The sequence below is a fragment of the Leptopilina boulardi genome, unplaced genomic scaffold (genome assembly GCF_019393585.1).
Source record: "Leptopilina boulardi isolate dan_hultmark-lab unplaced genomic scaffold, ZJU_Lbou_2.1 LbouV2_211, whole genome shotgun sequence".
Taxonomy (NCBI): Eukaryota; Metazoa; Arthropoda; class Insecta; order Hymenoptera; family Figitidae; genus Leptopilina; species Leptopilina boulardi.
In genome coordinates this window covers 145,575-172,780 of record NW_026137765.1, presented here as the reverse complement: position 1 = coordinate 172,780, position 27,206 = coordinate 145,575, and the positions used below count along the sequence as shown (strand labels likewise).

The 27,206-nt window shown below is 29.4% G+C and overlaps 1 protein-coding gene across 1 annotated transcript in view; it reads right to left on the bottom strand.

The window, feature by feature from the left end:
* LOC127278834 (ras-related and estrogen-regulated growth inhibitor-like) overlaps positions 1-27,206 on the bottom strand; it is a 54,907-nt gene that overhangs the window by 13,659 nt on the left and 14,042 nt on the right. The window contains exons 3-4 of the mRNA XM_051300757.1: positions 24,580-24,636; positions 15,656-15,732 (exon numbers count right to left, since the gene is read on the bottom strand). Of these exons, the coding sequence (XP_051156714.1) occupies positions 15,656-15,732; positions 24,580-24,636 (134 nt within the window). The remainder of the gene's footprint in view (positions 1-15,655; positions 15,733-24,579; positions 24,637-27,206) is intronic.

Sequence of the window (27,206 nt, the reverse complement as noted above, 5' to 3'; positions counted from 1 at the left end):
TTCTAGATTTTTGTAAGAATTTCATTTTTTGACCCATTTTTTTCAAATTGTTAATTTTTTGAATGCGTAATGAAAATTGAAATTTTCAAATAGAATGTGTAATAAAAAATTGAAATTTTCAGATACACTGACGACTTGGAATACAATGAAAAGGAATTTCATTCAGCAGCGGGACATTGGCGGTACAAAAGAGAAATACGTGAGGTATGTGGTAACATCAGTTTAATGGCTCATAAATATTTATTGATCGATTGTATCGAGACAATTGGATGTGATACCGGAATGGATTCCACGTATGTTCAGAGCACTTGCGAATACTATGACGTGGGGCGGTCGCGAGCGTTCTTGTGCAATTCTCTCTCCCTCTCCATCTAACATAACTTTGCTTATGAAACTATATATACATATGATACAAAAGCAAACCGTTATACCGAAATTGACCTTTTGCAATTTTTTTTTTTTTTTTTCAAATAACTACATTGCCTTGACTTACTCCTTCCTGGAGTTACATCCATTCGCTTTTAAAAAAAAGACAATTTAACAAAAAACTATAGATACAATTTATGAAAAATTAGTATCGAAATAAATTTTCAAACGATTTGCAAATGAATTAAAAAAAAATTGTTCATAAATTTTTATGAGAGCGATTTAAAAAAGGTATATATTAAAAAAAGATATGACTTGAAATTTTTACAAGATGAAACGGAAGAAAGTGCCATTTGAATAATAAGTGATCAATATTCAATTTGAATAAGAAATTGATCCCGCCAATCAATGAGAATCGTCTACGTCATGTTACAAAGGCAAAAATGACTTGACTTATTCTTTTGAGATGAATCTTTAACTTACAATAAAGTTCTCCCCAAAAAAAGAAAAAAATAATAATACGTGAAAAAAAATTAAATGTCGCAGATAAAAATTTTTTTTTTTGCAAAACAATCACTAGATATATGGTAATAAGAGGGTGTAATTTCTGCCTTTAATTCTACGACCTCAATTACATGATCTGAGTTATGTGGAAAAAAAAGGTAAAAAAAAAAAACACATGAGAAGCAGCGTACACACAAATGCTGCTTATATTCCAACCACTTCCAGTAAAGAGGTTCATTTGCATATTGCTAAGCGAGGTTTATTTATGTCACACTGTCTGGCCCATTTTGCACGCATTGCCCAGGAAGTGCGAATTTTTCTTATAAATATATAACTGCGTTCAAGTAGAGAAAAAAATTTTTTTATCGAATCACTTTTCAATAATATTGTTTCGTATAACCATAAACATATTTAAAAACATTTAAAAACAATAATAATGCAATATTAATAGTTACACTGAGAAAAAAAATTTAGTGTTTGCAACAAAATTGTTTGGTTAGGCAATTTTTTGGTTCTTGTAACCAAATTTTGGTTAGCTGAAACAAAGTCGTAGAGTTATCTCAACCAAACATTTGGTTAGGCCAACAAAATTATTTGGTTGAACATTTTTAAATTCCAACCAAAATTTGGTTACGACAACAAAATAATTTGGTTAACACAACAAAATATTTTGGTCTAAAAAACCAAACTATTTTGTTGTCCTAACGAAAATTTGGTTGCGACAACCAAATAATTTGATTCGCTCTCAGCTCATACCTTAAGAGAATAGTTAGTTTAAATCTCTCACAAGGATGGGTAGTCCAGTGGTCAGAGCTCCCAATCTTCAGTTTTAAAACAGATGTTCGATTCCAGGCGAAGATAAGATTTTTCAAAGTCCACAAATATTTCAATTGGATAAACATAAATTCAATGTTAAATTGATAATAGATAATGAAATAAAAAAAAAGATAAAAGAAAAAGAAATAAGGTAGAATAAAGTTTTTAATTTTACAAAAAAAAACAGTTTGTTTAATCAACCAAAGATTTTTGTTGACCTAACAAAAAAAATTTGGTTGAGCTAACCAAACATTTTTGTTATGCCAACAAAAAACACTCAACCAAATTTTTTGGTTGACTCAAACAAATAGTTTGGTTGCTTAAATACCAACAAAATTTTTTTGTTGGCCCAACCAAATTTTGGTTGCTCTGACTAAACATTTTTCTCAGTGTAGTTTCTGCTTTTGAATTTACAAAGATTTGCAAAAGATTGTCAATTTTTTAAAATAGAGCCGAAAACTTTTTGTTGGTTTGTTCGGTTATTTGCAATTTCGGTGAAATTAAAATTCGGCTTTTTAATAATTCAACCGAATATTCGTGAAAAAATTTGTTTTATTTGATAATTTAAAAAAAATTATAATAGTAATTTAATTTAATATGGAAATTACAATATAAAATCCTATATACGGAAATATGTCCCATTTGGGAATGAGGGCGTGACACTATGTCGCTAATTGTTGGGGTCAGATGAAAAAGGAGACGAGCGTAAATACGTTATCATTATTTATATATAGAGGGAGAGAAATTATGATATGAGTGAAAGTCACTCGCGGGTTAAACCTCACAGTTATAAATAGAAGTTTGCTCGTCGTGCATTGCATTCAAAAGATCAGATCAAGGGGTTGACCGTTTAAGTAGATCTTCTCCTGATAGCATTCCAATCACACTGTACTTTTGCCATGAGATGATTCAAGGTGTTAAAAATTTTTCTTCTTAATTGGACTCCAAAAAAAAAAAAATTGTATCAATAAAATATTTTTATTCTCCAATTCTAAAACGCTAAAAAAATTTTTCTTTCAAATTTATAGTCTTTAAAATCCCATTTTCATTTTGTCATTAAAATTTTTAATGAAAAAAATTGTATTTAAAAATTTATTATCTAAAACCTTGAGACGAAGATTGTTTGGCTTCTTCTATTTTTAGTTTTTCAGTCGCATTCTTGAATTTTTCTCGTTATATTGAATTGATTCGAGAATGATATGAAGTGTTAATAGGCTCGTAAAAGCTTTGTCGAGTAAAGTTTTCTTTTTCTTTTTTCGCCAAAAATAAACTGCACTGCAGCTTTGAAACAAATGTAGAAAGAGAGAGAGTTGACATAAAATTAAGTACACCCTTTAAATTCAGCAAAGGGGAAGGGGAGAAAGAGAGAGAAAGAGGGATGCTTAAATTTAATGTCATTTGAACATTGAGCGAAAGTGCACTCGATCCTCTCGGTTTTAAAGTCTCTTGAAGCGAATGCGCGTTACGACAGAACGTTGTGATGTCAGTGAACCAGACAAGTGGGTGTAACGAACTCGCAATCAGCTTTAAGACAGGTTCTCATCATCATAGTTGAGACATCTATAGGTGCTCAATAAACCGTCTTGAATTCAGTTAGGTTTTAGTTTCTCAAAAAAAAAAAAAGCAGGTGCTACATTAGATCTTAATACTAGACGAAAGTGATAACTATTATAGGTAACTTGAAACGGAGAAAGGAAATTCCAATATTTATCTCTCAAGGCAGTTTGAAGGTCTCTTTTTTTTCAACTTCCTGTATTTTTTTTTCACATTTCCGAATGCGGAAAACATACTTCTTTTCTCAGACTTTGCGAATAAAAATTGCGTTTACAAAAATACAAATTTTTCTCAGATTAAATACAGGAATCCTTCCTTTATTTCTAATTATTCGAATCATTTATTTTTCTTTATAAATCAAAACAAATCCAAATACTTTCGGAATGAAAAAACGTTTTTCTTTAAATCGAAAGTTCACTCTCACTGTTTAAAATATACTCTGTGAATTATTGAACGTAATAAAAAGTTTAAATTTGCTTCAGTTAGTTAATATTAGCATGCGGTTGGTCATAACTCAAAAGTTAAGTATGATTATTTTGAGGCGGAAGTAGTCTATATCGTTGTACGTAATCTCGAAGCCAAATGGAATATTGTTGTTTTGACAAGGGGGTTACGAAAATGAAAACGATGCCATGTCATGCGAAAGAATTAAGGGTCACACAAACTGCAATAAAGGAGAGAAAACGAAATGCCGATCGCACCAATCACATGCATTAAACACCATTGTCCTGTCACTAAAGTTTGATGTCGATAGGCGGGTTTTGCAATATCGCCAATCTCTTGCTCGCTTCATGAGCTTAATTTCCTTTTCTCTCAGCATTGGCCTTAATTACAGAGAAAGAGACAGAGAGACCAGTCACGAGGTCAAGACCATCAAGGTCTGAGAGCTTTGCTCTTCATTTAAAAAACATGAAATTTATATATAGAACAAATCAAATTTTTTCAGTGACAGATTTCAGAATTTTCTTTTTCTTTTTAAATTAACAAAAAAAAAAAAACAATTCGATTTGTAAACGTGAACAATCGTAAAAAAATCAAAAAAGTAATTAAAATTATAGAAAAAGTTAATCGTAATGATATTATTAAGAGTGAATATTATAAATTAAAAATTATGCAAAGAGAAAAGATATTGGCTGTAAATAAGAAAAGGCTTTCACAAATGATATTAATTGGGAAGTAACTCATCGAGTTTTCCTCAAGATCGTTTATTCTCGCGAGCTATCGAAAAAGCAATAATTAAACGATGAACTCGGGATCAAGAAGAACATTTCATTTCCTCTCTCTCTCTTTATTTATAAAAGCGTTACAAATGACGTTATTAAATTTTGACGTTATTGCCGTGACGTCAAAAAAAAAAAAAAAAATCAATCAACATTATTCATATAATAATGATTGATCTATACATTACCTTTAAGGTAAATGACTGTTTCCACTTTTAAAAATATAATCCAAAATTATCAATAATGATAGTAGATCGATTGTATATCACAGCAAAAAAAAAAAAAAAAAGTTTCAACTAATTTATGGTTATAATAATTTTTCTGTGTATTTTCTCTGACACGTTGAAATCTAGAAACAGGTCCTTTAGGGCATTTATCTTTATATAAAGGGTTCACCAGAGAACCCTAATTTAATCCAACTCATTCTATAATATACCACTCGTGGTTTTTTTTTATCTTCTTTTTTTTCCCCTATAGATACAATATCCCGAGTCAAAGAAGATATTAACAAAAAGCAGTAAGAAAAAAAAAAAATAAAATGAATTCACGAGAGGAACAATACGAGAATCAGAGAAGTGTGCCACGCGCGTATATAAGGTGCTCGCTTTCTTTCAAATGAAAATAAAAAATTTATACTAAAAAACGAAATTTTTTTTCCCTAATGAAAAAAAAAATACAAATATTGTTAGATATAGAAAAAAAGATATGCTAATATCAGATCCTTTTTATAAATTCTCATTTTGCGAACGAAAAAAAAAAACTTGTCCTAAATTTTAAAATAAATATATCACTGTTTGTTTGAACTAGATTCCTTGCCTATAAATAAATAAAAAGTGTCCTACTTTATTCATATTTTTTTAAACGAGCATAAATAGTTGTCTCTTTTTTTTTATAAATAATATGTAACAATAGTTACATAATATGTATAAGAATAGTAATAATAATACAAATAATAATTAATATTATTATTTACATTAAATAATAATAAATAATAATATAAAATATAATATAAAATTAGGGGCAAAGTAATATGATTAAAGTGGAGCTTAGTTTGCGCAAAAAGAAATTTAAATTTTGATTTATTGAATTGGCAAAGTTATGGTTTTGATATCGAAGAATAAAGAATTGGATGTTGCACCCTATATATGGGGGAAACATTGCGTATACACGCTCGGGAACACGCCTCTGATTCACGTGGTGGTTTAAGGCCCCTCGGGCCCATCGAGATTTATGTGACAAGAAACAATGCCCAATAGAAATATTAATCCCGTCGCGGGACTCGAGAACCGACATCCTACGTGGTTTCATTCTATTGCCCTCCTATATAGATATATACATATATACATATATATATATATATATATATATATATATATATATATATATATATATATATACATACGCCAAAGAATTCTATATCTGTTCTTGTTAGCACCTCTATTACTATAAGACGAATAGTGTTATATGGGGGACACATTATCACATTACCAAGATCAATGGTTTAACGCCCTTAATTTATTATATGACACGTTGTTCAATCATTTCGCAAATATCCCTCGCAAAATATTCAATTTTATTTATAAATATTTAAATATAATAAAAATTATTATTGTAATTTTTATTACAATTATATTAGCAATAAAAATTATTATTACAAAATAGAAAAATGTGAATGTTTTAAAACTAAAAAAATTTTAATTTTACAATTACAATTTAAAAATTGAAATGTGGACTTGATGGGGATCTTCCTAGTTTTCCCTATTTGGGGCCCTGGCTAGAGAAACTGGCTAGCGCCTAAAACACTATGGAACTAGGAAAATTGGCGAGGTCCTCTATTTAAGAGGTTTTAAATAGCAATTTGGGACAACTTCTGCACAAGTTTTTAATAATTAAAATTTTTTTTATTTTTATTGATTATTTATTTAAAATATAATATTTTTGCTTTTTCTATATTTAAAAAGAGGTAAAAACTTGGATATTTAATATGTTTTATCGAAAAATTGAATCTATTTCGGAGAGCAGTAGAAACAAGTCTAATAAGATTAAATTTGCATAAATGTTTATGCAAATGAAAAGAATATTTTTCTGATATGATAGCGGGATTTTCGCATAGTGATAGCGGAATATTGAATTAAATTTCGAATCTAGTTACAGTGACGATTTAAACTATTATATTGAAGCTAATGTCTTCCGGAATATATATTTATATATTTACAGTCATTTTGAATGATTGCTATATATGAATTATGTCCAGACGGGCAAAACAATAATGATTGGTAAATTTATTGAGTTTATTGGCCGCCGCGCACGTGCTGCTTATATCAAATAGATGCTGCGCGATTCTCAATATATATTCTTGCGAAAAAAAATTGGTTAGACAGACTTTTTCAGTGCAATTTCTTGCATAAAATTCAAGTAAAAGCGTGGAAAAAAATTGACAGCCAAATCGGAGTAGAGGAAGACACTTATTACCAACATTAAAGCGCTTTTCGTCAAAAAAAAATTTTCAAAAAAATTCAATTTTTCTTAGGCAGACTTTTTCAGTGCAATTTCTTGCACAGAATTCAACTAAAAGAGTAGGAAAAAATTGACAGCCAAATCCGAGTAAAGGAAGACACCTATTACCATCTTTTAGAACTGCCGCCTCATAGAAAAGTTGCCAAAAAAATTCGTAAGTAAAAGCGTAGAAAAAAATTGAGAACCAAATACAAGTAGAGGAAGACCTATTATCTCGATGAGAAACGAGGTGAAAACTATTTGCTATACCATATTGATCCTAATGGTCTTTTTAAAAACTTTGAAAAAATTATCTGTAGGAGAAAATAATTACTATGGTACCAGTTACTATGGTACCAGTTACTATGGTACCAGTTACTATGGTACCAGTTACTATGGTACCAGTTACTATGGTACCAGTTACTATGGTACCAGTTACTATAGTACCAGTTACTATGGTACCAGTTACTATGGTACCAGTTACTATGGTACCAGTTACTATGGTACCAGTTACTGTAGTACCAGTTACTATGGTACCAGTTACTATGGTACCAGTTACTATGGTACCAGTTACTTTAGTACCATTTAGTTACTATGCTACCAGTTGGTTTGGTACCAATTACTTTGGTACCAGTTACTATGGTACCAGTTACTATGGTACCAGTTACTATGGTACCAGTTACTATGGTACCAGTTACTATGGTACCAGTTACTATGGTACCAGTTACTATGGTACCAGTTACTATAGTACCAGTTACTATGGTACCAGTTACTATGGTACCAGTTACTATGGTACCAGTTACTTTAGTACCATTTAGTTACTATGCTACCAGTTGGTTTGGTACCAGTTACTTTGGTACCAGTTACATTGGTACCAGTTACATTGGTACCAGTTACTATGGTGACAACTATTTGCTATACCATATTGATCCTAATGGTCTTTTTAAAAATTTTTGAAAAAATTATCTGTAGGAGAAAATAATAAAAAATGTTTTTAAAAAGTAAAAAAGATAAAATTATTTGTCAAGTATATTTTTATTTTCTCGTAAGAAAAATGGAAACAATTTTGTATACAGGAAATACGTATGAGCAAATATCTCTCCATTATTTATAAGTTGAGGCGGTTGTGAAATAAAACATCAATTTCAATCAATATACCTAATCATTTTCTCATTCTTGTATTGAATGTTTTTTGATTGGAATAGTTATAGGAATTTTATTGTATGATTTATGCAAGTTTAAAAAAGCAATTTTATTTATTATCACTATAAGGAGAGGCGAAACGAATGTATGAATGGAATCAATTTGTCAAAAATGATGATCCAATCAAAAAAGAGGTTTCTGCTTGTTTGCGATGCATGTCCCACGTGTCAAGGGGAAATAAACGAGAGTGCTTAACGCTCGGTGCGCGAATACTTGTGTTGTAATGAGGTGAATCTCATTTACTTGTATATCATTAGAACGGTATTTGTCATTAGCGGAACGCGCGTAACACGACTAAATGTACATGTAAGTGCTAATCTGACAGTGACAATGTAACTACAAAGTTCATGTTGTTGTTGAACATTGATGAAATTTTATTTATTTTTATTGAATTCAATTCAATTGAATTTTCACTTTAAAAAATTATTATTAATTGGAAATTAGAATTCAAATTTCATATAATTATTAACTGAAAATAACAGAATACAAATATTGTCTTCATTGAACAAAAATTTATAAGAATTTTAATTTTTAAACATTACATAACCAAATTCAGAATTAAATTTATTTTTAAAAGTAAAGATAATGGATTGCTCGTAAAGTAGGTTTTTTTTTATTTCAATTGACATACTGCATGATTATTTACTTCAAGTTTTTAAAAGAAGATTAGGTGCGACAAGTACGCCCACTTGCGACTATATATACCTATATATATTGTATACATTAAAGTACGTGTGGCAAATATATGTGTACATTTTACAGCAATGCACCCATGTCATCCATATACGTAAATACTTATCGAAGCGGTCCGATTAACGAGGACATTTGTTTCAAGACTGTCTGAGAGTGAGAGAAAGAGAGAGAGAGACTGAAGGCAGACATGAACGATGAACAGAAATGACGTCATTAAAGAATCAGGAGCACATTGACCATAAATATTTAAAGCACCGTGAAGAAAATATTTTTCACATATCTTCAAATAAAACAAAAAAAAAATTCCCAAGTTGAATATAATTAATTTTTATATTTTTCATTTTGAAAGAAAAGGATTATGAAATACAAAATTTTTTAATAGATAAAGGGACTGAAAAAAATGTAAACTTAACGCCTCTATTGTAGGGTTTCGTGGCCTGCTAAGGTACCAGTTACTTAGGTACCAGTTATTTTGGTAACAGTTACTTTGGTACCAGTTGCTTTGGTATTAGTTACTTTGGTACCATTATGTTACTATGCTACCAGTTACTATGATACCAGTTACATTGGTACCAGTTACTATGGTACCAGTTACATTGGTACCAGTTATTATAGTATCAGTTACTATGGTACCAGTTACTATGGTACAGTTACCATGGTACCAGTTACTATGGTACCAGTTACTTTGGTACCATTTAGTTACTATGCTACCAGTTGGTTTCGTACCAGTTACTTTGGTACCAGTTACTATGGTACCAATTACTTTGGTACCAGTTACTTTGGTACCATTTAGTTACTATGCTACCAGTTGGTTTGGTACCAGTTATTTTGGTACCATTTACTTTGGTACCAGTTACTTTGGTATTAGTTACTTTGATACCATTAAGTTACTATGCTACCAGTTACTATGATACCAGTTACATTGGTACAAGTTACTATGGTACCAGTTACTATAGTACCAGTTACTTTTGTACCAGTTACTTTGGTACTAGTTACTTCGGTACCAGTTACTTTGGTACTACTTACTTTGGTACCAGTTACTATGGTATCAGTTACTATAGCATCGGCTACCATAGCAACGTTTACTATAACAATAATTACTATGGTAACCCTAAAAATAAAGATTGAAAATTATTTTAAAAGAAAGATAGAAAATAATAATCTTGCTATATTCAATTCGAAATGAATATTTTCCAAGAGTGTTTTAATAATTTTCAATAAATTCTCGTTCAAATTTTCTAAGTAGACAAGTTTTGCTCATATAGGAGAGCATATACACAAATCTTAAACAGAGTAGCTTCCTGCTTCAACTTATTTATGTTTGCGAGATCTATGCAGTAACGGTGGTGCCTTATATACATATAGGTATGTTATCTCCTTTTCAGTTAGAGAAGGTAACTCCGCGAGTAATACCTGTGACGCGGCTATTGTTTTCAATGCAGAGCATTTCAAGTACATTGTTTGTGTGCAAAATATATGCATTTGATCTTATATAACTTAGATCGTGTATATATAATAAAGTTCAATAGTAGTTTTACAAGACACTAAATAATTCCTCTATGACAGCTTCTTATATCATTTTTCCCAGAATTTTTTTTTTTTTATTTTATTCGATAGTGCGTTTCCAAAATTAATTTAATAGAAAAAATATTTTATTATAAAATGAAAATTTAAGAAATGATTTTTTAAATAATCAAACTTGAAATATACTTTCACAAAAGAAAGTGTTTTTTTACAACCTCAATAAATGTGTATTGAAAAAAAAAAAAAAAAAAACGTTAATTAATGTATTTTCGTCAATTTTACAACACTGAGATTCAAATTCACGATATAGCTCGATTACCGGCGCAGTATCCACGGGAGTCTTTTTGGTGCGACAGGTGCAAAGATTTGGAGCGCAGCGGACAAAAACGGCGCGAGTAATTGTGCTTAAGGGGGAGGTGGAAGGAGAGGGACAAAAACCAGTTTGCTAAAAACAACCCGCGCGCCGATTCCCAAGGAGTGGGCTACCGAACGTGCATCGTATAGATCGTACATCGCACACGACGGGATATGCAAGAGAAGAAGCAAATGACAAAAGAAATATCACGTTGAATTTTTTTAACCTCATCTTCAAAATGGGATAATATTTAAATTTAGTTACTGTTTCTTTTTTTTATGTACCCGTGGGTAGATCTATAAAGAAACAAGTTAATTGTTAGAGAAAAAAAATTAGTTTTGATATTTAGCTACCTTAGATAATATTTAGCTAAATCCAATTATGGATATAATAACTAAAAATTAGTTATCCATATAATGTATTTTTTCTCCGCGTATATTATATATTTTTGTACTCAATTTTCAAGGTCAGAAAAAAATAAAAAATTTACTAGGTGAGGGTCAACCAGCTATAAAATCTGCATTTTCTCCTTTTATGAAACGAGGCATACACAAAATATGCAAATTGTATTATTCATACCCGAATTTGAATTCTCATTCTTGAATTTAAAATAAATAAATAGTAAAATTATCTATTCTCAACGTATACAAAATTTACAGGAATTTTATTTCACATCTAATTTCACATGAAATAAAGATTAAAATTACAAAAAGAAATTAAATAAAAATAAAATAGAAATTAAAAAATGAAGTAATTCAGAAAAGAATGCGATTCAAAAAAAGAAGTAATTTGTAACAAAACGAAAAAAAGAAACAAAACGGTGGGTGGATCATTCAGAAAATTTTATATATATATATATATATATGTGTAGTGATGCACAATACAAGTGCTTCATTATATGAGTAAAATTACTACAAGCCAAGCAGATCAGCTCAGTTTACAACTGGTTCTTTTGTGAAGAAAAAAGTAAAACGAAGTTACGGTACGGAAACAACACGCGAAACTAAATAACTTTTTGCCCTGGGCAATCTCCTTTAAAACTGAAAGTGGTTCTTTTTTTTTTTTGTATGAACTAAAAGGAATTCTCTAGTCGACACGGGAAGAAAGACGTGCACAATTTTGGTAAGGAAAAGAGAATCGAGAAAGAGATCGCCAAAACGAATGAAAGATGTATATATTGTTGAGTTTCGCTCGTTTTTACCAAAAGTTTATAACCGTTTACTATAATAAAAATGTCTCGTTACACACGCTCTCTTTTTATTTTGGCGAGGACATTTTGGAAATTGGCAATAAAATGAAAACGCGGAACTTCCTTATAATAATGTGAGAAAGTTACAAAGAATAGGCGGAAATCAGAAATAAGTGAAATGCCATTCATCCTCAAAAAGAATAAAAAAAAAAGAACCAACACTATAACGAGAGTACCATTTTTTATAATTTGGTTCAAAAAGAGATATTCTAGGTTTTTGGGTCTTGTCAATCAAACTTTGTTAGATTGATTATTTTGATATACTTTCGTGATTTTGATATTTGAACGCTTCAAGGCATACGTGTGAATAAAGGAGAAAGGCGCGAGAGATATATCCCGAGGAGATCCTTTGAGAAGAGTGATTTTTCGAAGTAGAGCCTGACAGTTTTCGGACACGCCTCTTCCACCTTGCAGTTCCTTAAAATGGACCGTAAGACTGATTGACAACCTAAAACGGTAGTGCAACGCCCAATGATCATTTACATAAAATGTGATTTGCGACTGTCGGATTATATGTTGTAAAAACAAGATTCAACGCCATGAAAATCCATACCAAGACTTTCTTCTTTCAATATAAATTATGTTTCATCTTGTAAAATTGTAATACAAAAAAAGAAAGAATCATTCTTGTTTCATAAACACAAAAACACAAACGAATTGAATAACTAAAGATTGTAGTTACAAGGAAAAATAAATTTCGAAGAGATTTATTTCGTGAGATAGTTATAAATTTCAGAGATTTATTTTAGTTTATAGTAGATAAATAAATTTAAAATCGCAAATATTCGATATTGTTTTACCATCGGCCAGAAATAAATGAAAATACAGTTTTAGAGATTACGCAATTCACCTTCAATTATTACACGCGCGTATACTGTTTTTAAAGACAGGTTGTCACTGCGAATTTTCGGAGTGTTTTTTTTTTTTTTTTTTTTTTAAGCTGATTGATAAAGTTAGCTGCATCTTGAGATCTTTCGTGGCCTTCAAGTGCCGGACATAAATTCAAGAAAGAACAGCGCATAAATGACACACGAAGTGTTACAGTTACTCGTTTTTAATACATATAATGAGCCTACAGTTATAAATTAAAAATAATATCTTTTATATTTTTACACCAACTGAGGAAGAATAATATTGTCGTCATATTTCATTGTTAATTTTATTTATAAGAATAGTATTATTGCTGCATATTTTTTTTAGCTTTCATATTCGAGAAGAAAAAAAATAGGGCTGCGCGCAACGTTTCTGATAGAGAGTTAGTGATACCAGCATAATGTGTTAACTAAATATGGTAAACATAACCTAACTTTTCGGAATTACGTTGGCATCACTGTGAAACGTAACCGAAAAACAGTTTCTAATTGAAGCACATTTCTCATTAAAATTCAAGTAGAGAATGACTTTATAAATAACTAAATTCAATATGATGAAAGAAAAAAAGAACAACAATCTAAGCTGTACCAATCAACTATTTTTTTTTTTTTCTAAAAGTTCCATCTGCCCTTGTTCTTTTTTTTCTTTTTCTTTAATCAAAGAAACAGGAAAAAACCAGAAGAACATGAGAAAGGACGATGACCAAGCGTTGCTGCACGGTTCATCAGGTGATTCGTGAGCGGCATATAACAACGTGATTCCTCATCCTGACAGTAAAGCAGATCGGCGCTGCGTCTCGAGACTAAGAAAAACGCATTACACCTCAGCAACAAGGATTGGTATCGAATAAATAAAAATAGTTGTGTTTACAACCTTAGGCAAGACAACAAAAAGGTGTTGATTTCAAGTACCTTCGCTTTTCAAAAGGGGAAATGAGGAAAAAAAAAACATTATTATTACTCTTGCTCACGAACATTTTATACATGTCTTAAATTACTCTCTCTCTCTCTCTTTCTCTCTCTGCTAATGATAAAGTTACATTATTGCAGTTGCTAGAAAGCACTGCACGGACATTTTCGCTTAATTATAAAATGATTTGAATCCAATTCGTCCTAATTAATTGAGACTTTCATAATGTCACCCCAACATAAAAATGTCTACACCGGTTATTTTCATATATAGAAGGAGCATTTAAAAATAATTTTACGACATTATTAAACTAAACATAAAATTCTGAAGCTGAAGACTCGTTCTCTTTGGTATTTTAATTTACGAGTCTTCGATCTTCGAAAAATACTTAAATATTTTTTAATAAACATTCTATTTAACTTACTGTTATAGTGATTGATTTGTTGTAATATTTACTGTTAGAATTGAAGCTAATTAATCGCGGGAGGAACACCGGTAGCTTGGTTATAATTTTTTTTTTTTTTTTTTTCACAAGACAGAACAGATCTGGTTCACGATTTCGATTAATCGACATTAAACTGCTTCATACTATATACATACATATATACCGGACAACCGGTACTATCTCAAGAGTCAACGAGGCGACAATTCTTGTTCCTTGCCTACGCCGCAGGATGTCCTCAATTCCAGTAGAGCAGTAATTTAATGCGGTTGCAAAGTGTCTCTTGAGAGTCGTTCATACGCGCATTTTACGTGCCCATCGGAAAGATGATTTCCAATTGAGCTCTTCTCTGTGTATATATATATATATATATATATATATATATATATATATATATATATATATATATATATATATATGTGTGTGTGTGTGTATAAATTCTTCACAAGAATTACAAAAATCCTGGAGAAATTCCCCTGAGCTGACCACACGTACTATAAAGAAGATAAAAGCAAAAGTGTCCAACCTCCTGACATCAATTTGCCTTGGCATAATTTATTAATAATACATATCAAGTTTATTTATTTTATTTTTTTTTTAATTTCTTCATATTAGCCATTTTTGCAAGACCTAATTTTATTTAAAATTAGATGGAGAAAATTAATGATAATAAAAATAATTCTCTTATTTCCAGCTGAGAAAAAATATAAAATGTGATAATTTGAGAAATATGAGAGAAATAAATTGAAAGTGGTTCATATATGGCGACATGCGAAGGAAGATGAAGCATGAGGTTCTCGTCCTTGTCTCTGCCGAGCAATATTTTTTTTCAGATGCTGCCAGACTGCCAGACAGAATGGCGAAGAAGGAGTATGAACGCATTGTGACTGGCTAACGAGAATCTTACAGACAACGAGTAAACCGCAACCGTTTTGCATTATTCCAGACTCACATATACTGTATATATAGCCGACATATGACAGACATGGCCCTTGGGTCCCTTCAAACGAGATTTATATTTAGAAAACAACTTTTAGCGCAAGAAAAAGGAAATTAAATCAATTAAAAAGAAAACTACAAAAATTTGATTTCACACGATGATATAATCTTTTTTTTATGTCATCTCGTTAATTAAAAAATATTTTTTGAGAATAAAAACTCCGCTTCCTGCTCTTATTATTTTATTTTTTTTTTTTGAAACTGCGCGAAATGCTCATGTTTTGATAAGATCTCAAGAGATTGTTGGAATGGATATATATGCACTTGGGTTTTTAAATTGTGTATTACTAATTTGTTGCTTTAACCTTTGTATAGCAGTACTTTTGACTCCACCCATTTTGATTTTCATGTGATAAGGGTGTATATAAGAAAATTTTTATCCCTAGTGTTTCATTGTGACACATATCATTATTAAAGTTGTATGTATATAAATATATATAAAGGAAACTCACCTCGCACCTGGAAGTGTCCAGTATCTCGACCTCGGTAGTAACATTATCGATAGGAACGCTGTGCCGGTAGAGGAAATCTGCAACAGAGTAGAACGAGATTAAACTGACACCTTGATATATGATAGACCTATCCTGGATCACTATCCGCAGAAGAGATGCCTAAGAGTGATCTGAACGCTCTCTTATATGGCTCTAAGGTCGGCCATTAACAATGCGGAATTCACAAAGTCTAGGTTAGATTTAGTTTATCGACCTTTAGCGTACCAACCATATTTTGTCTATATATATATATATCTGTAATTGATCTTGTCAAAAATTGCCTTTCTCAGAATGCCGCAAATTTTAGAACCCTTTTTCTTAAACTAGGATCGCGTTTTGATGTTCTGTAAATTCTGAGTGTTCAAATGAAGGGAAAATTTGTTTAATCTGTATCCAATTGAAATCTGCTACAACCGATTTTGATGTTGTAGAAGTTCTGAACCTTTAAATGAACGAAAAATTTATTTACTACTTCTTTAATCCGTATCCGCTAAATCCACTAAAACCGCGTTCTAATGTTCTGCAAATTCTGAACGAAAACTTTGTTTACTGCTTCTTTAATCCGTATCCGCTAAATCCACTAAAACCGCGTTTTGATATTCTGCAAATTCTGAACGAAAAATCTACAAAATATTGCTTTCTGTATTGAAAAATAGTAGCAGTTGTAATTTTTAAACAGGCCAAAAAAATTATCTCGTTTATTCGAACCTTATAAACTTAAGGCACATCTTGTTGGAAAATTATGAATCCTTGAAGCTTTATTAAAGGAAATGGGTTAAATAGCTTTAATACCAAACAGAAGAAAAGAAAATTAAATTCAAAATCAAAATGATTAAAAAAATTGTAAAGAATGTAGAAGAAAATAATCTAAAAAGAGAAGAAATCAAGATAAAAAAGACTTTAAGGATGAGGATTGATAGAAGGTGAATATGAGAGGCAATAAGAGTTGGAAAAAGATTGCGACGTTTGTTGGTCGGCTGCTCGTAATAATACGCGATAAAACCTGAGGCCATTGTTACGGTACTGGTTGCATTTTATCAAAAATAATGCACCGCAAGAGTGACGCTGCATTTCTCTACACACAGTCAAATTGAATTTAAAGGAGGACACTGATTATACCCTCAACAACAACTACTGCGTCGAATGACCCATTTCATTTCTTCCGGGACTATATATATATATATGACAATTATTTCTAGAGATTTTTTTAAACCCTCAAATTCATCTTTTAAACAGTAATCACCTAATTTTTGAATGGGAATTATTTTTTATAGAATAGAAAAAAGGGAATATTTATTTTTGATGACCTTTGATGTATTTAAGATTAGTGCGACATTTAACCGGTTTTTTTTTATTCATGCTCTTTTATGAATAAGCATGGCGGCTAAGATTACTTCCACGCGTCGGTAATATATCGAGTGTACGTGTGCAAAAGTTGCGTGTAACATGTAAATTGCTTAAACCCCTCGAGGGACCAACACACGAGACGTGCGAAAAGTGGCACTCGCTTCCTTAAAATGGAAGGTATCCTGTCCAAAAATAAAAACAAATGTCAATCTCTTACATACATATATATCATCTCCTCTTTATATATTCAAAAATTTAATATTTTTTTTTCTTGTTTGCACAAGAAAATTGCTTAAAATCTCTCAATAATAAATTAATATAACAATTTTTTTTTTTTAAATTTATGTTTGGATAAGAAAATTAAACTTATTAAAAAAGGACAAAATAAAAAATTGTTTTACTGTTTGACAATTTCCGAGGCTACTATTAATGTTACAAGAAATATTCACTAATCAGATATTCTCTTTTGTTAAGTTAAAAATTATAATGACTGTGAAAGTATAAAATTTATAATACATTTGAATATCCATTATTATTTCTATAAGCCGCTCTATTATTATCTAAACAGAAAATTGAAGAAAATAAGACTTTCATAATATATGTGAGATCCTTTTTGTAAGATTGGAAAATAAAAGTTTAATACATCAAAATCACTGCAGCAGTTAACTTATTGAGAATTTATCAGGAATTAATACTGTCTTACTATTTGATTTAAAATAAACAATTTCATTGAACTTTTTTTTCCTATCACATATATATATATATGTGAAAATATATTTTGCTCCTGAAAAGTGAATAAATTATATCTTGTTTCGTGTTTCGAAACGTTTGGCATTTTGAATTACTGCTAAGTTCGACAAAACACGCATCAAAGAATGTATATATAACACGCGACTATCTTCATCGTTTCAATACACGCAAAATAACTGGAACTCATTTACATAAATACGTATAGAAAAAAAAAAATTATGTGTTTAGAAACAAACAAAACTCGAAACTCATGTTAAATTCTTTGAAATTTTTATCCTCATAAAAGGTCATAGTAAAATAAAAGTATGGAGGGAAAAAAAACCAAAACTTTAGAAGAAAATTGAAAGTTATCGAAATTATTTTATTATTTGTGATTAATAAAAGTGAAAAAAATGAACTTCCGGACCTAATATGTAAATTAATAATAAAAAAAAAAAAACCGTTACTTTCATTCGGATGCAAAATTTTCTCACAGCATCCAGAAAAAATATGAATTTGCAATGCTTGAATAAAATTCATTTTGCAAAAGTTATTTCCATATATATTACAAGATTATAATAAATGCGTTCAGATTCGTGAATATATATATATATATAGAAATGAATATAATTTTCTTCCAGTGAGTGAAAATTATCACTTTCATAAACAAGAGATCGATATATAAAATGAGTCCTGCCTTATCGAAAGGCTTTTATCCAAGTGATAAATTCAACTCAGCAGGTGCAATAGACCATTTCAATCACGAATCGTTTACCTCTAACTGCCATTTTTAGCATTCGATCACATCAAAAGGGTATTATTAATGAATTCGAGGTCTATTTACCTATATAAAAAAAAACGTATGAGAACCTTAATTACACAAAAAAAACAAAGTGTTATTTTAACACCAGAATTGGTGTTAAAATAACACGCAACAAATTTTACCCTAAATCTGGATTAAATCTTATAGGTTTTAGCATTGGAGAAAATTACCCGCAATAAAAATAACACCAGCTTTTTTCTGTGTACTTTTCGAGAAATTGACAAGACGTGCTAACGAAAATTTTGGAATTTGAGTTGGTGCTTCTGATTTTACAAATGCCTTTATAAGTTTTTTTTGGGAAACTTATTTTTTAAGGAACTGTTTAGGAAGCATTTGATTGAATTCCATGACACAGGTAATTTGTTAGAAAAAGCTTTTTTATGATATATATATATATATATATATATATATATATATATATATATATATATATATATATATATATATATATATATATATATATATATATATATATATATATATATATATATATATATATATATATATATATATATATGGTTCAAAATAAAAAATGCGGAAATGAACCATCATGATCAGAAGCAGCGGGAGCATCTAAAACGATATAAATAAACTCGTAAACACCTCGTAATTCATATCATGATCAGAAACTAGAAGAACAAGCGCAAATAAGGACTCTCTCGTTATATACATTAGTTTGCGTTACGGTTGAGAAAGTTTTACTGCTCTCTGCGTACAATACAAAACGATCGCATGAAAACCACACTTGACCTATAGACGACGACAACTAAAATATTGATTGCATTATGTCCATGATGAAAACATGTTTCCATATCGGATATGTATGTGAAAGATGATGATGAAGCCACATTAATGTTTCGTGCGACAAAAAAAAAAAGAAACAAGTGAACGCGATAAAATTCGATCTATTACGATATTTGTTGGCTTCTTAGTGCTCCTATAAAGAAATTTTTAATGCTAAATAATATGTTTATGATTATTAATGAACTAGAAATAAAAAAAAACCTTCTTTACTAACTTTCATTACATATCATTATATTTTATATCATATATTATAATGGTCCAATCGTTCTTAATATAATTTAGATATTATTTACAGCACGGTTCTTTATTTGCTAAGTTAGTGAAATTTCATTGAATTACTATAAAATAGTAATTTTCTTCGGAATTAAAAGCAAAACTTTTGCGGGGGTATGAAATCTAAAAAGAAATTATTAATTTTATTTTTATTGTTCTGTTGTGTGAAAATTCAATACGCGGAGTCAGTTTAAAAAGATATATCAGATTTCACGAGGGAATATAAAAATGTTGGATGGGTTACATGGCTATTAAGAAAGTTTATTTGGTGGCAGAAAGAGGTCCACGTAAATAAGGTTTTACGTTTTAACGATGCACCTCGAAGAAGTCAGCCCTCAATTCCGCTAACGAATCTTGAACCCAAAAACCAGGGCATTTTTACTTAACGATCAACAAAAATACAGTATCATCTGGATCCATGATACATCCTCAGAAACTCGTTTAATCCTGCGAACTTATATAGTATATATATGTATATATATAGTACTAATGAAAGGCAATCACGCGAGTATCTTTGCCAAGGTACAATAAGCAGATTAAATGAACGCTAATAAGAGCTCGGGTGCAAGTCCGATCACGATGTAAATGACCTGCCCTGGTGGATTTACATCGAACGAGGTCCATTTGTCAGGTATCAGCATTCAGACAAGATCGTAAGCTGTTTTGGTTTAAACGACGTTCAATTAGCAGGCTATATATACGTGACTAGGATTTTCTTTGAATAGAATTATATACATAGCGTTAGAAACTCCTTCTCCCACGCCTTTTAATAAACAAGAATAAAATATTATAAGGAATGTTGATTGAAAAGTGAAATTGCTTAACTTCCTTGTAAATCGATGCTGCACCAAAGGGGTCTTTAATATGTGTCTAATAAAGATAGTCACAAATAATGTTTTACTCAATACTATGTCAGATTTTAATATCTTATGTACATATTGAAAAATAAATGTTTTTATAAATTTTTTAAAATATGCGTAAGAAAATAAATTTTCCTATATGTGTGCTAGAAAATAAATTTCCATAATATTTACGCAAAAAAAATATGGCAAAAATTAAGGGGACTTTCTGGTTTAGAATTGACAAAAAAGAAGAATTTTATTTTTAAAAAAGTGTATTATGGAATTATTTATTATTGAAAAAAAAAAATTATATTTGATTCAAGAAAATATTTATTTGATTAAAGTAACCGATTATTTAAATGAAATAAAAATTTTTTTTTTCAATATTCTCCCAATAAGTCAAGTGTTTATTGATATATTGGGTGATATATAGAATGATTTCATTATATTAGCGTCTTTACACAATTATCGGTTTTTGTGGTTACATTATTCGTATCAGATGATTTTACCGTAAGTTGGAATTAACCGGTTTTTCGCAGTGAAATCAGATCTTTTTGCACCGCAAGGGTTTCAAAATTATATTGAAAGAAGAAAAATATATATAAATTGAGTAAAGAAAAGGTACTCTTACAAGTAATAAAAGAAGATAACATGGCTTCTAGTATCAGAAATATTAGCTTGATACTATTAATAGTTTATAAATATATATATAGTAAAAGTAGAAGTATATAATAGATAAAATAAAATTCCAGTGAAATTATAACGAATCCGTGAAAACTTTCATTGTTGGAAGTTTGATAAAATTAACGCCCACAAATTTTATATATGAATAATCTAGGTCAATTGCACTATTGTAATGTCTACAATATTTTATCTCTTTCTCTATACACAATATCCTAATGTGTGACCGATTCGCGGTCAATAAATAATTCTTTGTGATTATAGCGTCAATTCTCAATGGTGATTGATCTAATCGGCGAGTAAATCGCTTTTCCGACAAGATACCTTCAATAGGTGAAATCAAGTCGATCGATCATTTTCTATACACGTTGTATATATACACTCTAAGGTACTCATTATAGATCGACTTGTTTCAATTTCATGCCCTCGAACTTTGCTTTTGTTTTGTTCAAAAAGGTGTCAAAATTGCCCATCCAAGTATCGAGGGAAATCCGCGTGTTATAAATCAGATAATAATTATATACACCTGCCGCTATTCTTGATTCACAACTCGACATATATAAATTATCATCTTCTGTAATTTTTTCAAGAACTGGAAATATTGTAAGAAAATTCAAATAAATCTATTTTTCATCTGTTGAGAATAAAAAAAAAAAAATTATTTGAATTTATAATAATTTTTTTTCTCACTATGAATTTAAAATCTCTCTAAATGCTGTTTTACTTTCATCTTCCAATATTTTAATTAGAAAAAGTCGAAAATTTAAAAAATCCCAATTGAACCATAAAAATAATAATGGTAAAAAATAAATAAATAAAAAAAAAAACAATATGCAATTAATAGAATATACAAAAGTGGGACACATGTGTCTATTCTCATATTTAACTGTGTTTGTCATGATATTCAAGATAATTAAACTTCGTTATTTTTGACTTTTATTTCACATTTATAGTTTTTCGGATTATTTATGAAAGTTTCAATAGATTTCACTTATATATTTATATGCAAAACTACTTTCTGTGATTTTTAAAGAATTAATTGCGGATATAAGACATTTGCGTATACCTTCATTTTAATAGGGAAAAATATTGTCTCGCAATTTAAAATTAAAAAAAAAAAAAGAAACTTGAATTTTATTTTCCTTGTGTAAATTCTTTGTTTCTGTGTATATATATATATATATATATATATAACTGCTTTTGTCATTTAAAATATAAATATTGAACATATTTTCCCTGGTGAGTGTTCGGGTTATAAAAGCAATTTTTTTTTTCTTTTTAAAAGGATAATATAATTTGGACATCCCGTACTTATGTTTTGCATTCCAACTTTGTTCTTTTTATACGACATGTAGTAAATTTATAACAGTTGTTGAATTTATTCCCATGTCACGAATCATTGCTCACTTTAAATATCTTTTTATTGTCTTTTATATTATTAATATATCAATTTTTATAATATCGAAAGGTATTAAATTATATTGGTGAAAGTCTAAATGATTTCCTTGTTTTTCAAATTAGTTGAATGAATTTTTTTTTTAAATAATAATAAATAATTATTTAAAGAGGAAAAAAAAAGAGAAATTATTAAAAATTAAATGCTGTTGATTAATTTTGGGCTACATTGTTGAGACTTGTAAATTAATTGCCAAAGAATATAAATTTCAAAAGGAGTATAGAAAACAATTTTCAAGTTATATTCATGAAGCTATCAAAGGATCGTAAAGAATAAAATTAATTGACTTGTGTATTTAATGGAAGTTTTAGAATCCTATCGCGCGAGTTTTGTTATTATATATTAGAAGGGTATATGTATTTAGCGGATTACGACGAAAGGGAAAGAGGATCTATGATTCAGCTAGTTGGATTTTTTTTTTTTTTTAGATTTTAATATCCACAGGCGTGTAGCAATTATTGTGCCATGGTAGCCCTTGTGAATTATGAGAGAAGGAGAGAGAAAAAGATCTGCATTCTAAAGGCCCTCCCTGAGGCTCTATTTCATATCGAGTGTTTAAATCTCCGCCCTCTGATTCACTGTTTAAAACACGCTTTAGAAAACAAGTCTGGAAACAACGACAATCATCTCTCAAAATCATATAAATCAAACTAATGCTTGAACTTTGATATTGGCCTTGAATATCATGAAAATTTACTCCTATATAAACACAAAATTCTAACTATTGATTTTTATATATATATAGAAAATTCATCGGCCCCAATTTGTTTGTAAATCCTCGGTTAGAATTTAAACGAATAATTTAATAAAATTTGTCATCTAATAAAAATTTTTAATTGAATTTTTATATATTTGAAATTTGAATATGAATCGTTAATTTTTGAATTAAGGATTAACGCTTTTTTCTCCATATGAAAGTTTTAATTTCATTTTGAAACGAACAGAGAATGTTAACTTGACTTTATTTCTTTAACATTTATACCATTGGTGATTGCTCGCTCGACCTTAAAGAGAACTGGACCTGAAGCACGTGGAGACACGAGTCTCATTTATATGGTTGATAGCTACCGGTCTTCGGAGAATTTAGCAATCAATTGAGGAAATCGTTACCCGATTTTTCAACTCCGTTATATTGTCAATATACTTTAACATCCTATTCGCGTAGTTTCAATTAAGTAAATAGAAAATATTTTTCTAATTAACAAATTTTAAAAATAATTTTCCACATTTAAAATTGAGTGGAAAATTACTTTATTGATTGTTAAAATTTTGTTTTTTTTTCTCCATCCATATGAAATATGGGAAAATTATATTAACGAGAAAGGAAAAGTAACAGAAACTAATGTGCGGATAATAAAGTAATTAAGATACTCTGTCTGTGTGTATGTGTTTCTCGTGTGTCATAAAAACTAGATCAACTGCTCTTACGATGAAAATAAAGTTACTTATTTCTGCGCATCGATTCACACGCGCGCGGAAACTCTCATCTCAAAAAGGATATCTATCTATCTTTCATAGGGTATATATGAGGTAAATATTTTATTACGGCAAGTAACTCCATCGAAGCTCATTTTACATGCCTTCGTTCACTTGTGAATAGAGTATATGGAATTTCACTGAGGAATTCCCGTGGAATCCCATATAAGCAAAAAAAAAAAAATAAATGCGAAAAAAAATGCTTTTGCCGCAATATACTTGAAAGTTGTTTAAGAATAGTTTAAGTACTAGACGAAACATTTAAAAGATATAACCTACTCGATCACAATCAATAAAAAAAAGTTATGCATTTTTCTCCAGAAACGTTTCAAATTCCTTACATACATTTCTTAATGATATACATTTCGTTTTTTTTTTATCTTTCCAATCTTAGAATCTTTTGACATTCTTTGCAGGAAAATTTTTTAAAGAAATTGCAAAAAAATTTACTCACCACTGGTTGAGCTGTATTCGCCGATATAACGTCTCGTCAAATATCGCACTACGACGGCTGTAACATAAAAAAATATTTTTATTTTATAAAAATATTAATTTATTAAAAAATATTTTTTCTATTTACTGATTTTTGCAATATTTGTAGAATTTTTTATATTAATTTTGAATGCATTTACAATTGCTTAAATAAGACTTAAATTATTCCATAATTGGAAATTCTTTTGTCCCTCGGTTGTCGACAAATTTCATAATGATGAAGAATTTTTGTTTGGGAATTTAAAATGATACAAAGGCAATTACGATGAAAGAATGAAGTGTAATATAAAGTTGGTTGCACACGTTCGTATGTGTGTGTGTGTGCGTGTGTGATAATGATTGAGTGAACCAATAAAAAATAATTGCACAAAAGCGTATATAACGCGGTCGGTCGATGGTCTTGTAATACGCTACGACCCGACCCTGAAAATCTTGTCGAGTATTGACCTAACTTGGTGAAGAATAATTCTCAAACACCTGTCAGCACATACTCTTAATAAACATATAAATATTTTACTCTCTTTTAAATTAGTGAGAATTATTACTAATTATTAATTATTAATTATTAATTATTACTAATACTAAATATTACTATTTGATTCAGTATTTTTTTTTTACTGAAATTTTAGTGATGACTAAAAATTAGTAGTTTACACTAATACTATTATTTATTACATAAAAAAATTAATTATATAAACATATATGGAAAAAAATACATAAGAGAAAGAGTGAGAATAATTAACATGATTTTCCTCTCTAATACTCTAATTGACATCAATCAATTTGACAGGTGGTCACAGTCATTAGAAAGTAAGTTCATAAACATAATAATAAGTGTATTAATTTCAAACACCTCATTACAAGGGCACTTTATTTCGATAGCAATTTTTGAAATAAAAGCCATATGATTAGATCATAAATTAAGGTAAAATCATTGTTTTTTGTAATTAATTAAAAAAAAAAAAAGAAAATTTTTTCTTGAATTTAAATTTAAATTGACATATGAAACCAGTAAATCCAGGTTAAATTAATCCACATTACTTTCCACATTCCTCGATCAAAGTGCATCTATATAAAATGATTTCCATGCGCATATGTAATATAAATCATCGTACTAGAGACTTATCTAATGCAATTATCTTCGAATCTCTCTATATATATTCTTATTAATTGTGACATTTTATTAAGTAATTTTCTAAGGGTCTCAATAATAATAATTTAATAGCTTCAATAATTCTAATAGTGTGTTTCTAAATTAGCAATTAATGTAGCGGAAGAAAATTTATAGTTGGATGTCTATACGTGATGAAAGATAATTTTTTTTTTTTTTTGAATATCACCAGTGAGAGTTGGGGTATTTCACACCTGAAAAGACGAGAAAAAATTTTTACGTCTATACCGATATAGTCGAAAGTTGAAAGTCATGAATGCAAAACAGAATAAATTATTTGCAATAAATGCAATTGATGATAAGCAGATTGTAGAATTTTTAAATTCTATGTTTAGATATCATTTTAAAAATATTTTAAAAAATAATTTTAAAAATAATTTTAAATTAGTTTATAAAAAAAAAAAATAAAAAAAAAAAATGATTAAAAGAATCAAAGGGATACACATACACGTGTTTGTAGATTGTTAAAAACGATTTGGTTCTTTGAATATAAGAATACCCTACAATTTTGCTTGCTCTTTGCAAAGAAGAATAAGAAGAAGATTACTTCTCGTGGTCCTTCATCGAATCGTAATTACACACCGTAACAACCTAACACCTCAAAAATAGCGTCTTGATCCGATTACCACAACAACTATAGGAAGAGCGCAATAAACTCAAGTGCCAAAGTAAAGTCCTTTTTTTTCTGACGATGATTGCTCGAAGGCAATGTAACAAAAGTCTTTGACCCACGCGCGATTTAAAAGAAAGGAGATACAGTATATTAAATTTGGCAAAATATATAAAAAAAAATATATAAAAAAAAATATATAAAAAAAGAAAATTATATAATATTATAAATTTTCTAAAAAAGAAAATATTTTCATTTATCAAATATTTGTAATCAGTGTCGAATATATTTGAGATATGGATATTTATCATACTATAAATTCCTACCACGATATGATTAATATGCAAAAATAATACATAGAATTCCAATACTCTTGAATTAAGTGGGTCGATATATCCCAGAGATAAATCAAAAAAGGAATAATAATTCTCTTTTTTTTCCCAGAAAAAAAAAATCGCTATAGTTTCAAAACTCGATAAATTTGAAAATTTTTAAATTTCACTCGGTTACAAAATGACTAGATATATATTGAATAAATGCAAATGAGACGAGAAACACCTTTTCTTATTCTATTTATCGATAAAGAGCGCGCAAAGTTCTGCAATTATTATGACCAGCAATAATTCTAACCGCCCTCTGTCATTATTTCCCATTTTTTTTTTGTTTTTTTTTTTTTTTTTGTTTAGATAATCTTGTTTGTTGGAAGTCGAGACAATTGTCGATTTAAAGAAGGTGTGTATTATACAATCCTTTATTTTCAAATCCGATTGTTTAACGTCTATTCTTAAGTTTGAAAAAAAAATCCAAT